Source organism: Amphiura filiformis, chromosome 3, assembly GCF_039555335.1.
Source record: "Amphiura filiformis chromosome 3, Afil_fr2py, whole genome shotgun sequence".
Classification (NCBI taxonomy): domain Eukaryota; kingdom Metazoa; phylum Echinodermata; class Ophiuroidea; order Amphilepidida; family Amphiuridae; genus Amphiura; species Amphiura filiformis.
Genome location: NC_092630.1, coordinates 73059313 through 73078306, shown reverse-complemented (window position 1 = coordinate 73078306; position 18994 = coordinate 73059313). Strand labels below are relative to the sequence as shown.

Genomic DNA, 18994 nt, shown 5'->3' with positions numbered 1-18994 from the left:
GCCTTTCACATGTATCTAAGTGCTTCACATTTATTCTTCTGTCGTACAAATATGTCAGCTGCCATATGATGCCCAAGGCATGCTCATAGTACCTTTGGGCGGTGCTCAATGCCTCAATGGACATTATTTGTAACAGCTCCCCATTTCACATGGGTAGAGAGAGGCAAGGTAAAGCGCCTTACCCAATTGCACAACATGATGGCACCGCCGGAGCTCGAACTCGCAATCCAGTGATTGCAACCTGAAAATGCTATATTCTTCAGTTAGAGCCTGTGCCGCTGCACCAGCACGCCAACATTTAGGGGTGCTGCAATAATTAATATTATTTGCATATTATTTGATTAGGGTTTCCCAAAACCTGCCATGTAACAAGTGTCCCAAAGATTTTTTAGCATGTCAAAAGGAGGGCTAAGTGATTTTTTGGCAGACAATTTTAAGAATTCACTCCCAACACATAATTGATGCACAGCACCTTCAGTAGTAGGTCAGAACTGATGAGCTTGAAATTGGGGTTGTTTCAATTGATGATAAAATGGAGCAAATGAGAAATTTCATACAACAACAGGATTTGGTGCATGCACATTATTCATATTGCAATCTTCTGCATCACAGAGATGCTCAAATTTCTTTCTGAAAGTACATCAGCACCATTTGCATATATGCGACACTATTTTGCAAAATGAGGTGAGGCACAAAGAGGTTAATTTTTCTGTTGTTGTTTCAGCCTAAATTATTCTCATATCTCAAAAATTTCAAATTTCAATAAAATATCTTTTGAGTGAAAAATATTAGTTGCCAAATAAGTGATTCTGTCTGACAAATGGTTTCTTTAATTGATCCTGTTACATGTATACATAAAATGTCATTTAGAAATAAAGACAATACATAAATCTATTTTGATGCAATTCTCTCTGCACACAGCATGACTGTAACCTATACCTACTACTTAAAAGCCTTTTGTCTCCAATACACACAGGAGATCAATGTACTCAACTTGTCATACTTACTCCATATTAATGCACTAAGTAAATGGGACTGGAATCAATGAGAATATATAAGAGAGGAAATCAAGACTTTGCAGACAAGAGAAGAATAAAGCAAGCTTCATTTCCTATTCCTATGACAGGAAAACGGAAAGATGACAATACGCACGGATGACAAAGTTTTGGCAATGATTCCAAAGCTTGAGAGAGACCCTTGGTACTCTTGCTTTATGACAATAACAAACATGGTTTAAAGAAGCAAATTTAGATTTCATAGAATGAATCACTGAATTGATGTTTGCAAACATTCTTGTTAAAAAAGATTTGTCACATGTGTTTCTGACACTTTCTTTATCTTTTTTGCCTTACCAAGAAAAGTATACAGTATTTCCTTGAAAAGTTGACTCCCCCTTTGTTTAAATCTCCCCACTATTTTTTTCAACCAAGATGTTTAAAAAATGCTGACATTTCCATGTGCTATCTTGCGTAGCAATCTTAGTTCTTACCAAGGTGCACACACAATCGCTAATAGCACCGGTACTAGGTAGTTGGGCAAGTCTGATCATAAGCTCGGAAGTGAATTGGAAGTCATCGTTCCTAAGTTCATTTGTCATTTCAGCATGAGTTTTAAGCTTACCTAATGATTTTAACGGGAATTCTCCTAAAAAATGACTTCTAATAAATACCCCTTTTTGAAAAATACAACGCTTCCAGGGCAACTATTCGAGGATATATGGCAAGTTATTTTCCGCCTTATTTAATGCGCATGGGGCAAATTTTGTTTCTAAATCTGAGATGTGAACATCCCTAATCTGATGACCTAAAAAGGAAGTTTAGTCCCAATCCACCTCCACATCTCAAAGTTTACATCTCTTGATTCTCAGAAGAGGCCTACATTACTAATGTGGGTGGTACATATTATTGAATGAAACATTATTTGTTCTCAATATCAAACACACTTTCGATTAAAATAGAGTCAGTGTTTGTTCAAGTTTACAAATTTGATCCACAATAAATAGGGAGCAATTTCTCAGTAATCCAGTGGCAATAGACATAGTATTGATGAAGTGTAAAGGGATTATGAATGATTGAGTAAATAAAATTATGTACTTATGTTCATTACTCAAGCGCGTGATCCCATTGACAGTAACATTACGTAACTTCGATACTGAATTCTACCTTCAAGATTCACCTAATGGCGCACATGGGATCTTTGCCTAAAGGGTAAAATTCATGTATAAATAGAGAGCTCCTTCCTTCCTCTGAAAATCCCAACAAGAATTGAGGGCCTGTGCCTGTATTTGATGGTGAGATCTTTGGAGGGCACTTTGAATTTGTGCCTAAAATTCCAGTTATGGCAAGGGAGCCCATATGCGCCATCAGGCGAATCTTTATGGCATCTTCTCTCATCATGGTCAAGGGAAACCTTAGATTTAACAAATGATATGAACTTGCACTTGATACAAAACTCACGTTACATGCCATGTGTTTGCTTAGAAGTAGTGTGATCAGTGTACTGGGTGGAACAGTAGTTTCAATTGAATAACCTTTTTTAACCAGTGTACACTTCTCATTGGCGTTTGGTCAAAAAGCTCTGTAAGGGCACTATAACTTTTCTATGAATGACTGGACAAAGCCCGGGGGACAAAGATAGCTGATGAATATTTAAGCCTTAGATTGGGGAATGGGGAGGGCAAGGAAAAAGAGCTTGTAAAAACCTGGCTCAGATTTCATCGTGGCTGTGATGCATGTGGAGTCTGAATCACACTTTACCAAGCAAGCCATCTCCATCTACCTGGGCAGAAAATTTTACCAGAATTGCCCGGTGCATCTTCTTCGTGGCCTGTTTCACACAAAAATTCACCTTAATTAAACGCCAGGTCAAATATTAGTATAAAATCCAGGACTGTCTTTTGAGGAGAGCACTCACACAATGCTCTCTACTGCTCTCCTTGAATCTTATATATGAGTGTGATTTTTGGCTCTCCTTCATTGACAATTCTCTCCTTACATTCTATTGTATTTAATGCTCTAAACAGCTCTCCTTAAAGGTTCTAGAATAGTTATTTAATGCTCTCCTGCAAATTCCAAAAGACAGTCCCTGTAAAATGCAACATTTTCATGTGCCAGGCCAAAATGATACACACCAGGAAAATGTTTGTCTTTGTAACACCCTCTCCCTTCCCACTGATAAGCCACTGCTAAAGAAGTTTATTATTCAGCATACTACATTATTTATGTACATTCTACCATCATATTTCTTTTTATAATTTCCTTCATTTTGACTAATGATGTTCAAATTCAGCTGTTCCAAGTTAAAGTGCAGTATATGCTGTGCTAATTACAAGAAGGTATCATGCTTTACTATGCATGATTCAAAGCCATTTGGTCGGTTGGACATCCAGGAACATTGTTCCCTTTGCTCAAGTGCGTACATAGCAACCAGCTCGACGAAGGGGAACTACATCCTAGTGTGATGTCAGCCTGACCAAGATAATCCATTACAAGCTGTCTACAAGCCCTACATGTACCAACTATACTAGTTAGTATTATAACACATTATTTGCGATGTTATTTACTTGTAGATACAGTACTGCACTTTGACTTTGACAACAGACTGATTCACAAACCCAAAAAATCTTATTTGCTCCCTTGCTTTGTTTCTAAAATTGTTGTGATGAAAAGACATTTAAGTTCTTGGTTATTATTTATAAACACACTACTAACACTTTCTTCAAGCTAGGGGTAAGGACTTTGTAGAAATAACAAAAATATTATGGGCCTCCTCATTTTTATGATGTGTTGACATTGCAATTGCAAATTTTACACAAAAAATGAATAGTAAATTTGTAACAAATTGAGGGCCTCCCACACCAAATTTTGAGAAAGTCGGGACGATATACATGTAACTTGTTCCAATATCTGTTTTTAACATGCTAATAGTTTACAGATACTGCTTTTTGTACTTACGAGAACAGATTTTTTAAAGAGTGTAGTTTTAAAATGAACAGAAATACACAAAAGTATCAGCATTACACGATGATAAAATTATGGGACACTTCAAATAGGAACTAGGCTTCCTAATGTCATGCACTAAACACATCGGCTAGTATTTCACGCCTGATACTGAATCAAGAGTTGCATGCTGCAAATATGTTGTGGCTCAACCATCACCATGCTCAAGCAAAAATGATCTCATTTCCAATTGCAAAGTTCACTGACTGCCATTCAATACTGATAGCTCAATAATATGAGCAAGGGTGGTGGAGTTTGTTTCTGTATCCAACATATTCAAAAGGTCATTCTGTGAAAGTATACATGTTGGGGTTAAAGAACTTGCGTGCTGGAGATGAGCATGTTTGTAATCCTTGTGTCTGGCTCAGCCAAGACAAACAGGTTATAGTATCTACGCTGAGAATATGAAATTATGTTGAGATAGTTGGAGTGGATAACTGGGACTTATCGGTGCTGTTATTGCAGCTTAAACACTAGATTATCTTTCACTCTGCACTTTGCAGAAGTGTTGTCTACATGCAAGATAAACTTTAGATCCATATTAACAATGAGGAGAACGGGGGTGGTTGTGGACAGGTAAAATTGGTTATTTGTCATGAAAAAGCTCATTTTTCCGCTATTTTTTTATTCAGGGATACAGCTTGTTCAAAATGATATTTGAGATCAGACTTGTGATATCACTATTTCCATGTTGCAGAAAACCAAGTACGGAACATCTACTTTTATCCTTTAGTTGATAAGAATTCTGCTATCTCATTGGTTAAACACTACTTGGATAAAAATCCGTATTACCTGCGTACTCCTCATTAATATACAGGCCGATAATATTTAACGTAACATGACTCGCGCGATATCCTAAGACTCGCGCACATACTTCACGTGCGGCATGGCTGAACTGTTAAAAAACAAATTGTTACCCCGTTACCTTCGGCTTCATGGAATACAGCACCAGACCGTAGATATGTTCCCGTATTTCGTGAACAAACAGGGGGTAACTAATAGTATTAGGTGTTGGCCACAAATTATTCAAAAAAACATTTCTTTGTTAAGAAATAAGGGGCTGTAATTTTCTTCGAATGGGAGGGGGTCATGCATATACTGGGGGTCATAGAATTTTTTAAACTTACAATCAAAATGTGTGCACAATCTTTAGTTATAATGCAAAATTCTTTACACTTACGATCAAAATTACAATGAAAGAATAATTTGTTTTGAGTATGTGTGGGCAGAATGTGGGGGTGGTCATAAAAATTGACTCTGGTCACCAACATATTCATGACCACCCCTTCCGAAGAAAATGACATCCCCTATACACACATAATTTTGAACCAATGTAATCCTCCGGTAGGCAGGAAGTAAGTGTTCACTTGGATGTGTTTGAATGATATCTAGGATGAGATGATGTAAGAGAGACCACTGTTCATTGTAAAACAACAAACAAAGAAACCAACCAACAAACAAATAAATAATTAAACAAAACACAGGAACTCTCAATTTGTGAAATTGCACAAACATCATTCACCTTCATAGAACTCAGTAAATCATGAAATATATGCCCATCTGTATTATAGTTCTTTATACCTGAATATGCTTGTAAATGTACCTCATAATATGACATTTGAATGTGCTTGGTATAATAAAAATTCATACTATTACTAGCTAATATTGATGTCATTCGATAGGTGACCAATTTGGCTCATAGTTAATGAGGATGTTATTGCATTTATATGAAGAATCCATGGTTATATGCAGATTTATAGTCTTGTGAACGGGAAACATGAACTGATGCCGTGCTTTAATTATTCAAGAAGACCACAGGAAACAAGGGGGCTTGTAACTAGGTCGCTGTCAACAGATTATAGATGGGTGTATTTAATCGTTTACAGTTCTAAGCAATACTTCACCACTGATCCATATTTTTTATGTCCTCCCTTCTCCAGGCAGTTTTAACTCATCTTGTGAATTTTGCTTTTGCACATTTTTGAGGTCATAGGGCATACCATGCAAACCATCAGTAAGAACTGACAATTTCATTGAAATTATGACCTGACAGGGGTCAGATATAAATGCATATATACAGGCTTTGGCGTTTGAGGCAAGCTAGAGCAATATTGCTCCCCATCACTCCCCTCAAATAAAGCTAAGGAGAGCTTTTTATTGCTCACCTACCATTGGTGTAACAATAATAACTCTCCAGTAGCACTCAAGGAGAGCGATTAAAAGCTCCCCTGCAAATTTTAAACGGCAAAACCTGCATATAGTTTTGGTTGACTTTGGTTGACTAGTGATAACAGTATTTGAATATGCGGTTCTGTTATAGAAAATATTGCTGTTTGAAAATGGACCTTTTGCTGGGGTAAAACAAACAAGTATTTTGAGATACTTAAATTTCTTTCTTGTAATTTTGGTTATAAATATTCGACTTAGCTGCAAGTTAATTTTCAAGTGGTCATGATGGATTTTACTTCGGAGGATCCAGTTTTTCAATGGAGAGACAACCTGTCATGTATAATGTCTATTATGTACAATGCTATCTTAATTACTAGTGGATTTTGTGAAATTTGTATAGCTTCAGTGCAGAATTAATACAAAAAATAGCAACATGGAAAATTTAAAGTCCAAGTTCAATGATGAGAATGAGATTACTTAGTAATTTAATCCTCAACATTATCCACCATTCTAGGATAACACACATATTATAAAACCTACAGACTAATAGTAGTAGGCTTATACAGTGAATTACTGTATTTTACATAATGCCAGCATTTTGTATCAATTCCTACATTGAGCCACACCAAGCAACCCTGTCATCTGAAGGCTAATAATAAATACACACCCAATTGCTCATTGCAAAGATATCAACACGCCTCTATATGTGTGATGTCAGAAAATTATTCCAGCAATGGTTGGCAATCAATCTCAATCACTATTCAGTTGATAGCTAGTAATAGTACTATGAAAAAATTACTTGAAATATCGCTGATCAAGTGAGCAAACTGACCAATCACTGGCTTTGGGTGTGATTTAGTTTGCTTGCGTCTCTTGAGACAATAGTATTAAATGATTTTCAAGAAGAGTAGCCATGTTGCTATTTCAAATTAATTTGCTTGCACATAATAAATTGAAATTCCAAATTACTTTTTCACAGCACTGCTGAATTCCAGATGGAGCATTATTATGTATTTTCTTAAATTTATATTAAGGTGGTACTACACCCCTTGATAAATTTGTAACTTTTTAAAAATTTTGAAAAATGCAAAATTAGTCACAAAATTTATCAGGGGGTGTAGTACCACCTTAAATCAAATAACTTGTAAGACCATGGTCCACAGAGGGACATGGTTGCCTATGTTTTGGAGAGTCCAAGTTGTCAAAATTCAATTCCAGATTAATGATTATAGTTAATTGATGTTAACTTTTGATGAGAGCATACTTCAGTGAATATGCAATGAATGTACACTCTCATTCAAGGTTTTCAACCGTTTACTAGCCTACAGAAAAGTCATCAATGAATATAATGTGGCTAAAAATAGAAAAGAAAGAACTTAAAACTTTTAACTAAGATAAGGCTACATGTAGTAGCAACTTACTTGGCAGTGCTGAGATGAAGTCCCTTTGTAACATTGGCTTCAGGTAAGAGTTGATTTGGCCATGCTGGTAATGACACATGCGCATGATCAGATTTTGTACAAATTCTAGCTGTTCATTCTCCTTCCATTGGTCAAAATACTTGAGACACGTTTCCTTCTCTTCCTCATAGCATGGGGTGGGATCTTTGTTCTTGGTCGACGAAACCGACTTTAAAGATTTAGTCTGTACAAAAAACAAATATGGGAACAAATCAAATATTAATTCTTGCACACACAATGGGCACTAGAAATATTCTCAGAACAAAGCTCAATTTTGCTTACCAAAATCCAACTTCCCCATATGACCCAAATTGAACATTTTGCAAGTGTGAACTTGTCACTTACTGACACTGCCCTCCCTCTACAGACCAACACATCAATATTTGAGCAGTTTTTCATATTATTTTGAACACCATTTACATGTTGATTCACCTACTTAGAGTTAAATTTCACACTGTTTTCATACATATTTAATGAATTCAAGGATAATTGGTTCCTTGTATTGTTTGTTCAGTTCACTTACTTCATCTCAAAGTATTATTTGGCTTTCTATGAAATGAGAACATTTGATGAAATCAAACACAGTCTAACTGATCTTTCTAAGAAAACTACATCCACCATAAAACAACACAAAAGGCACACTGATCGTTCAAGAAACTGCACCTGAGGAAGTACACTGCACAAATTGCAGCATGTTTCCCTTTCAGTTTAGTTTTAGTGTTCATAGTGGCCAATTGATGCATTGAACTTTTTGATGTACAAAATTGCAATTTCAAAAAGACCAGGTTTTATCAGCTGATTGTGAGATACAGAAAATAACTTCATTTTGCTGCTTCTTCCCAGATAATTTTTTCAACAGAATAATTTGCGATTTTCAAGGAAAATATATATAAAAGTGTTTTGGTCGGAGCGTTTGGGCTGGTCGGTGGGATGAGGACAAACAAACAATCTTTTTTTTGCTTGTCTGTATTGAGGTCATTCATTGAAACACATCACACCAGTTTCTTACATCACAACTATGCACAAGTTGTTGAACTATGCCATCGAGGATAGCCCATCTACACCGGTCAGTCCAAAAAAAAGCCAAAGAATACATATTTACTAAGTACTATCTACTGAAGACAGCAAGTCAAAAATAATGCAAACACTTGTTTTTGACAAGATCATGAAGATTATGTGGTTCCTAAAACAAAAACAAATTTTCATAAGACTATAAAGACGATCAAGCATTTCAAAAACCAGGTTAAAGATAATATTATTTTTATTGCTAATAGAGTACCGTAAAATGGGGTGACTTTGGACACTGGGGTGACTTTGGACACTCATGGGAAAAACTATTATTTCATGTAGGCTGTTTTACCTTTTAATATTTCTAAGAATATTTTTGTATGTTCTTATGTGGTAATGTATGGACATAACAAATGACTAAAGTTTTCCAGTATAATGTTTTATCTTATATGTTTTATCTTATATGGAGTATACTCCAGCGGAGGTTTCTGCACAGTATCGGAAGATGATGATGATGTTTTTCAGAACTTTTTAGCGGGGTCCATAAAATACAGGATTTTTGTGGTGGTCAAACTTTCGGTACTCCACCGGAACATAAGAGTGGAAACTCAAGCCTGTTGGTTGGATAGTAAACACAGATGAATCAAGAATCTACCTGGATAGTTATGATGTCTATCCACTCTTAAGAATTTAAAAGCAGGCTGTGTCCAATGTCACCCCAGGGTTTGGCTTCCTTTCCGGGGTGACTTTGGACATAACAAATGAATACAAAAGAATTTGACACTTTGTTAAAAATACACCACAGTGACCATGCCCTACCTCAACAGTGTCATCTGTGCTCCTACCCACCTCACAACTACTTCCACCCTCTCCATTGCTCTACTCTTCAGATCGGGGTGACTTTGGACATGCACTTGATTACATGGTGTCTAAAGTCACAACAAACCCAGGGGTGACTTTGGACAAAAATAAAAAAAAAAAAATTATCGTAAAATAAAATAAACTCGAGTTGACCTTATGGGCATGAACTGTCCTCTATTGGTACTTGCCAAACCCAACATGAAACTCAGAATTCTACTGATCATTATAAAAATATTTACGACAATACATCAAAATTGTCCAAAGCCACCCCATGTTACGGTACTTCATAGTTCATATTCTTCTATGGCTTTAAAGTCATTTTCATTATGTAGTATTAAATTTATCATGAGATTCTTGCATATTCTTCACCACAAAAACAAGTTTTTTTTGGTTTTGACAGTGTTGTACTGGACGAGTGGGATGTATGTTGACACATCACCATTTAGTTTTGTTGTTGTTCAATTTTAATTAGGCCACAGGGTACTTGATTCAAGCCATCCGGCATTCTGAGTACCGCATTCAATGTTTGTATCTATTATTGCTGTTGTATTTTAAAGAAAGAAATAAAGTATGAATGAATGAATGAATGAATGAATGAATGAATCAATGACATTCATCATATTTTTCTCTGTACTGATGCAAGAATTGTTAATCGGCTTGATCACAAGGACCTACTTGCAATTTGTAGCTTGTTACAACTTCATCTTGTTCCAAAAACAAGCATCATCATAACACTTCATTTCCAATTTAAATCCTCTCTGCATCGGAAAGGTAAATTTAAACAAATTGGAATTGTGCCATATTTGACGCAGAACAGCGTAATTGCCATTTCAAAATCTGGTCAATCTAATCTGAACAAATAGGGAAGTGTCTATGGCTACCCTGGTAGGGAAAGTACACACAATGAAGAAATAAAAATACATACAAAATATTAGTTGATGACAGTTAAATGTCAGATCCTGTGTGTGTTTGATCTTGTGCGAAATCTGACTATTAAAAATTGATTGAACTTTAAGTATGGTACAACAATAAGTAAGAACTCCTAATAACATGTAAGCATATAGTTGTTTGTATTATAGTAAAAACATAATTAAAGTGATAATATCAATGAAAGTTTTTTCGTAAAATCTTGATGTATTATTTTCCAATTATCTCTCAACTTATTTAGTTACTGCAGTGTTGGGAATTATGACACAACAAATAATGGGTAATACAACAAAAAGGTATAAACAACAATAAATTATGTTTAAAATTATGCAATGGGAAAATAATGCCAGATTTGGATTTTCTGTGTCAACACTGCATTGATGTAGACAATGAAAAATTGTTAATATCAATGTACAGTGTACAGGCTACATGTTCAGTTGTAAACTAGGAGTAGGAAGCAGGTTCCACTTTTAGGATGTAGATGAATGGATAATATGAAGTCAAAAGGACTCACTGAGCAGTCCAGTCCAAATTATTATCTGACCATCTAGTGCCTTGGTTTATAGTCTGTAGTTGAAAAGTCCCCTTCAGAAACTCCCTCACATAGTATTGACAGGCAATGCAACAATCTATTAATGTGCCATATTGTTTTTCTAAAAATACACTTATCCAATGGCTGCATGGAGGTATAATACTGAGCAGAAAAATGGCAATTGCTTTCCCCAATCTTGGGCTAACTCCTCTAATTTCCCTGCCTCCCCCAAAAAAAACACCCCCATTAAAACAAATCTGGTGCCACCCCTACTATCAAGGAATAAACTAGATAATCAGCTGTAAAAGAATAGATGTATACCATAATCATCGTGTATCACTTGGATGCACATTACAAGCAAGTCTTATTTTTATGCCACATAATAGAAACCTACTCCCAGAAGGCTCAGTCACACAGACTTGTAATTACATGTATAGGATGTTTCAAAACAAATATTGTTTTTAACTTGAGTATCTCTCCATGCAATTTCATATGTAGTATGTACAGTACATAATGTTAGGTTTTTATTATTTAGGGTTTATACTTTCAGTGTATGTTTCTTATTGATAAGCCTATATGTTGAACACACTAAAAAGGGACACTTCGGGACTTCATGGTGCTCCACCATATCAACAATCTTTAATTGTCAATTTGATCGTAGAGCTCATAAAAGTTATTTATGGCCATGTGTCTTGAACTCGCCACCCAAATAAGGTGGAGGTGTTGCTCCTTTCTGTACATCTCTTTGTAACCATCCTGTAACTTACACAACCATAGCCACACATTTGGTTTTGATATCATATAACTCCCTTCTCAGCACTGTGCAAAAATCATGATATAAGTTGCAGTATACTGGAGATGGAGAAGCATCTTTTTTGTTTTTGAGTATTGAGGGTGGAGGAGGTGGTAGAAACGGAGGTGGCGGAAGTTCCCTACACAAACCTTAAGGAAGGCACAGGATTACACTTGATTTTTAAAATTGCTCCATCCCACTTCCAAAGTATAGGGTGCCCATGCAACTTGGACCATAGTGCCCGGTTAAAAAAATATGGCTTAAAAGATCGAAAAAGTAAATTTTTAGCCGACATTTTCAGTCCGGACAACTTTACCCTACTTTCTACGTTTTTTTTTAATTTGCATTCATCTACATCCTTTCAGAAATGTATACTTTTGATGAGGTGAGGTGAGGTGAATTATTTAAAATGTTATTGTTGATTTTAAGCTCGACAGATGTAAATATGCTCAAAAAGGCTGCACAAAGCAAAATGGGGCGAGTTCAAGACACATGGCTTTATAAAGTATGAATGAAATCCTACAAGTGTGCTACTATATATATGGGTGAGTGAAGTACATGGAACCTGCTAACATGCTTGACATAATGTATTACAAACCTATCACAGTGCCGCATTTACTCTATCAAACGTCCCTTCTATTAAACATATTACCATATTTACTCTATGAAATACCCTTTCTATCCCTTCTTTTCATAGAAACGGTGACCAAAATACAGAAATTTCCATGCCATGTAGTATTTAAAACATCATTTATAAAGTAAGCTTAAAACTGGCATGTCATGATCACAAAATAATTTGCATGGACAAATCCTTTTCAAACTTGCATTTCCATCCAATTCATCACCACATTATAGTAGATTATTCAAATATTCAACTAAATAAATTGCATTCTTGCATAAAATGCATTCACAATTTAGTAGTATTTTCAGATAACATGTCGTCCCCATGTTGTATTTCAACCGAAAGAAGTATTTCACAAGTTCCGGAAGTTGTATTTTGCGATTTTTCTTCATTGAAATTTATAAACGCCCCCCTTTTCGAAAATGTGATGCTCCCGGGCTGTTTAATCAGAGTAAATTTAGTACAGTATAGATTCCTGTAATCTGATTGGTTAACAGTGGGGGCATAGTTTTGACGGTCTGTTGGTCTAATACCATTTTGTCTAATTCCCGTTTAGGCTATATTCAATTGGTCTATTACCAGAAAGGCTAATTGCCACTTAGTCTCATAATCATATAGTCTAATGGCCATTTAGTCTAATATTGTTTGGTCTAATAACCGGTATGTCTATTTTAATCATATAGTCTAATAAACATTTGGTCTAATATTTCTTTAATAACCATTTGGTCTAATAACCGTTTGGTCTAATAACCGTTAGGTCTAATACTCGCATGGTCTAATAACCGGTTAGTCTAATACCATTTCGTCTATTTATTAATAAACTAAATGCTTGTAACGCTACATGGTTTGTAGACCAAATGGCTATTAGACCAAATGGCTATTAGACCTATTAGTTATAGACCAAATGGGTATTAGACTAAATGGTTCTTAGACTAAATGGTTTAACACTTATTGATTATTAGACTAAATAGTTATCGGACCAAATGGTTATAAGACCAAATGGTTAACGGACAAAATGATTATTGGACGTAGTGGTTATAGACCTAATGGGTTTAGACGAAATGGATGTAGACGAACTGCATATTAGACCAAATGGCAAATCCCCGTTTTGACTATGCTTGTTGGCCTGGAGCGACAGACATAGTCAAACAGGGGCAAGGTTGAAAGAAACAGCGCCTCAGGTTATAGCTTGGTTTTGGGTCATAGCATTTGAGATCATCAAGGTAGTAGTCCAAATTTTGTATACTATATCAATCAAATGCTCATCTATTTTTGCTTGCCTGACAAGTCTTAGATGCACTGTAGCACATCAAACATAAATGTAACATCAGTTGCTACTCTTCTAATCTACTGCCACTTAATATACTACACAAATTAATTCCTAAGTGTGATACAAAGCACTCGCTATATACCAAGGGTAAACAAGGTACGATAATTAGAAGATGCAAATGAGTAGCCCATGGCAATAACTTAGCAGTGCGTGCAAGGCCCCAAGCCAGGATGATAAATCAAAGTTCATGTAGATTTGCGCATGATGAATACTTATGCATCATAATCTTGTGCCTCGCTACAGATTCTGATGCATTGTGCGACTTAAGATTACGACTCACTGTGCATGCAATAGCCTGGGCAATATGGTCATGTAACAGATTCACAACAAGATTCTGCATGAATCTTGAAAACATTTCTTCTTGAGCCACCATTTAATTGGCATAATTGCATAATTAATGAGCTAATTTGCATAAATGCTAATTAAATATGCAAATTAGAGGGCGCCTAGACTTATATATGATAATATATTAGAACATATTAGAAACACTTTGACCAGGTTTCAAGGCATAAGTTTGCAAAATAAAAGTACCCTGAACTCATGGGTTTTTAGGAAATTATTGGGAAAAAATTACATCATAATTAGCCTTTCCAGTCATTTTAGCTACATTTTAGAAAACTTGATTGGTTATTAATAAAAACATTAAGATATGTTGATATGTTATGAAAACGGTATGTCCGATTTGCTTCAAACAAAGGGCATATTGATCAGTGTACTTTGCTCTACTCAACTTATACATGTACCACCTGAAATACTCAGCTATACAATATTTCAATATCAAACTTATCAATTCCTCACAATATGACAATATACATTTTATATGTTTCATCCATTTTAATGGGAAAGGTCACCGCTATTTTTATAATAAAATTAATAACTAATCTCATTAAATTTGTTTCTGTGTATAGTACTTGTGAATATGAGCCACTGATTCAATTACAAATCAAAGGCTAGTGGTCAATTCATAATAACCATTATAACTAAGCACACCAACACACCAGTATGGTCAATTTCAGTTCACTGATCTGGTTTGTGTGGTCCCAATGGAATAATTTATGAATATTCATAATGTAATACAATATTTATCTGAAGGCATGTTTATGACTCAAGTGGTAAGGGAAAATAAAAGGGAAAAAATATGATAATGAAGTCTTGGCATATGAAATATTTTAATTGCTTGTCACGATCCAGCAAATGTAGTCCTTTATTAATTTCTATGGGGATTCAGACGGTTCGGCCGACAGAAATAAGCGAAAAATTGCCTCAGATCCGACCCCATTGCCCATTCTTTGCACCCTCCCAATTGGCAATTTCACCCCACCCTCAAATCAAATGTAATTTTAGCAGAGATGCCCAAGATTTTTAAAAAACATTTTCATGTTGTGGACAATAATGAAATGAACAAATTGTCAACACTTCTATCATCTGTGTCTAAAAACTAAAAAGCGGTTCACTTTGTTGGCTTGCATCATAGTCACATATTGGTTTAACTGATAATCATCCAATTAATTTATACATAAATTGGAGGAGGAGGTCAAGGAGGAGGACGAAGGGGGGGGGGGGGAGAGGAAGAAAAGGAAGAGATAGTTAGTTAAAACAGGATGCTGCTGTAACTTGTAAGTGTGGAATACAAGAAGCTCTTTCCCAGAAAATTGTGGCATTTGGAGGGAAATTTTGCTTTCCCAATGAAATCAAGAAATGGTAGGAAATGCTATATCTGTGAGAAATGTGGTCTATTTTCCCACAAATTATCATTAATCATTTTTCCCAAGCCTGATGCTGCTATTCTGTATCCCGGTTCTGTGTACATGTTTTAATGTTTGTAATGTTGTTCTTGTTCTTTTTGCTACTTCTAGTTTGACGGTTCTGTATATATCGGTCCTTTTAATTTGCTCCGGGATTTGCTCTTATCGCTTGTATTACTTTCTCATCTCACTTGTAACATTCATTATCATCCACTGCATTTGTAGCCTCAGTTTATAGGTCAATATCCCCAGACACCATAGATTTTGGATCTATGGACAAACAAAAGATCTACATATATTATGGCACAGACCAAGTTAAAAAAGAGGAATGAAGAATTAACTCTTTACCAGCAGTGTACAGAATAGGATTCTGTTCTAATATTAGCAGGTGCATTGCAGACTGGCTAGTATAGCCATTTGGACAGGATCTACACAAGACTATGTGAGATTAGGAGTATAAAGTCATCAGATACTTCATCACAGCTTATGGAAGTAGTCCGACAAGTCTCGAGTATTAATGATGCATCAAAGACGTGTCAATTTGAATTATAGATTGGTCACAAAACAGTCACCTTACAAGTTTGATAATACATTTTGTGTAATTTTCATATTTTGTTGTCTCGTTGTCAAATGATGGTACAGTAATAAACAACTTTATTGCAAAATTATTAAATATTTGATGTTGAAATTGTCACAGAATTTAGCGCTTATGCTTACCGCTTCCATAAATAAATGCACAACATCGGCCATGGCGTCAGACAGTCCGTAAACAGCAAGCAGCTTTAATAAATATTTTCTTTCTTCCCAAAGCTTCATCAATTTAAATAAGTAAATTCAAAACAAGATTTGTACTTTTAGTAAACTTTGAATATGCACCCATTGTTTCAGATTATTTGCATCAATATGGGCATGACCATTGCAAATTACAGTTCTCATGAAACAAAATAATGAAGATTCACATACTGATATCTTCTAAATGATTTATCATGATTGATCATGGCCAGGCACACTTAAAAGTTTCTTTAAAATGTGCACATACATGTATGACACATATCAGGACTTCCATAGTAAAGATCTGCAACTATAAATGGAGAACCAATGTAGAAGAACCCTCAAGAAGACACCAAAGAGCATTGTGGTCACGGGGAATCAGATCTTAGGCTGTGATTTGCCAAACAATTTATTAGCAACATAAAAATACAGCACAGCAACATGGCCTAGTCATCAAGACAGGTAGCCACACCCAAACACAGTGACGCACAAACACTACACTTCATTTCTACATGTATCTGTATCACCTCTTCTTAACTTAAAATTTAAGGGGTTCCCCACTCAATAGTGACCAGAGGCCTGATTAATAGGGGTGAATTACAGAAAGTTGAATATTTGTTTTCTTCAAGGAACAGGGGCAACACAGAATTTTTTCCATGTTTCCATGAAAACTGGAGAACACAAAAGAACATTAAATTATTGAGCAAATTATGCTGGGAGGGAGGCCTGATGAGGGGAAATGCAAAGCTTTTTGTGAAACATTTTAAAATTCCCCTTCATAAATATTTGATAGGACCCTATGCCAAAGTACTTGCACTTTCCATTTAAATTGTAGAATATGGGTTTGTCTATCTGGTTGAGTATTATAAGCACTCAAATCATGGGTAATAATTTGAACATGAAGTGAAATAAACATATTGTTAAGTAAAATAGTTTGGGCCAGGTTTTATTCTTAAAAGCTTAATTAATGGGGTCCACTGTACCCCATAATTTGACATTTTGTCAAAATATGGGGGTCCAGTAATATTCTATGGGTCCGATCCCCCAGAATTATTTACACAGCAAGACAATGCATGGGACACTATCTTGGTAATTGGTTCCAAATTTGGCACCAACAGATTATAGCGTGCCATTACTGCAAATTGTCCAACTTTTCACCAAAAGTAGTGCGAAATTCAAAATTTACTAGCTATAGTTGTAAATTCAGCCAGCAAAATCTTGTATACGACGCAGAGACACACTTAAGCGTGACCCCTTTCCCTGGTTCAGGCAGAGAATACAGATGCGGCACCAACTGGCAAAGTCCAGCATCATCTGGTTAACTGAGGATCAATTGTTGCATGGCAAGAGACAAATATTCTACACCCACTCTGTGCCTGCCAGTGCCACAGCATATTTTTCAAAGAGCAGTCTTAAAATCTTTTGCAAAAATGCATTAACACAGAATGTGGTGTGTGACTTGTTAGGCACTGGCGATAGAACAATTGGCCTTCATATGCGGCATTTCTCATTGCATACAAAGCACAGGGACTTCGCCCGCTTGAACAGCATCTGTTTCTATTGTTAATCTATGAGTTCCGCAATGATCAGGGAATTTGATGCTGTCAAGCAAAATGAGTCGGAAGTAAGGAATATTGATTTTGAGAAATATCCGCACAAAAATGAATTGAATTTCTTTTGTTTTGGAAAGCCTTTGGAACTAAATGCCCAACTTTAATGGAGCTTTGCTGAAAAATGCACCATGTTATTGAAGACCGAATTAAAAAAGACTAGTTTGCGTATGACGTCCTGTCAACCAGACCAAAAATGTCGTACTGCGCAGGTCAGCAACCAATCATGTCTTTTTTTTAATAAATCATTCTTCAATAATAAGGAATCGGATAGCAACGTTTGCACCTGTAGTATTTTTTGTGGGACATGAGAGCACATGCATTGCTTCAATACTGTAGTACATTACAGCTACTTGGTCAACCAACTCATCTTGAGAGAAACATTTTATGTGCTGTCACCAAAAGTTGGCACGCTCATGTACACATGTCTCCATACTCGGCAGTGGGGTTTGACTCCCACCCTTTTTATTTTACCCCCACCCTTTTTATTGAGGCACCCTTTATACTGAAAATTCCTGACCCCCACGCTTTTTACTGAGGCACCACTTTTTGCTTTTTCCGCTATTTGTAAACATTGACGAAGTCACACACAATAGTCCCAAACAGGAATGTTTGGTAGACTCATAACCGGTGCGATCTTACCTTTCCGATGTTGATTAAGATACTTCTTGCATCGATCCCGAGATGCGGAAAACCAATAGTCATTTTGTCCCACATAAATGAATAAATAACAAAAGCCCCCCGGTCCCCCGGTGGACTCACCCAAAAGGTGACGTCACACCATATGATCGCCCCTTATCCGACTTGGGATCCCCTACTCGGACCAAACTTGTAGGGGGTGGCCGGGGTCCGGGATAATCAACATCGGAAAGGTAAGATCGCACCGGTTATGAGTCTACCAAACATTCCTGTTTGGGACTAGACTCAGTACACCGGTCGATCTTACCGCTTCCGATGTTGATTAAGATACTTCTTGCATCAACATCTGAAAGATCGATCTAGCAAGTAACCGACGGATGGAGGTACAAGATTGGTCAGCATCTGATCAGGGATCGGGAGCGGTAACGATGGTTTTCGCGAGGTCAGAAAAAATTTTCCCCAACGGTCGGGAAACAAAAAGACCACGCGATCACAGACATAAACCTCCTTACTTAATAAGTTTGGTGGT

At 36.2% G+C, this 18994-nt stretch overlaps 1 protein-coding gene across 2 annotated transcripts in view; it reads right to left on the bottom strand.

Annotated features, from left to right (window-relative positions):
* LOC140149084 (beta-TrCP-like) overlaps window positions 1-18994 on the bottom strand; it is a 58538-nt gene that overhangs the window by 23290 nt on the left and 16254 nt on the right. For both annotated transcript variants that reach the window (XM_072171246.1, XM_072171247.1), the window contains exon 2: window positions 7589-7811. In XM_072171246.1, the coding sequence (XP_072027347.1) occupies window positions 7589-7811 (223 nt within the window). The remainder of the gene's footprint in view (window positions 1-7588; window positions 7812-18994) is intronic.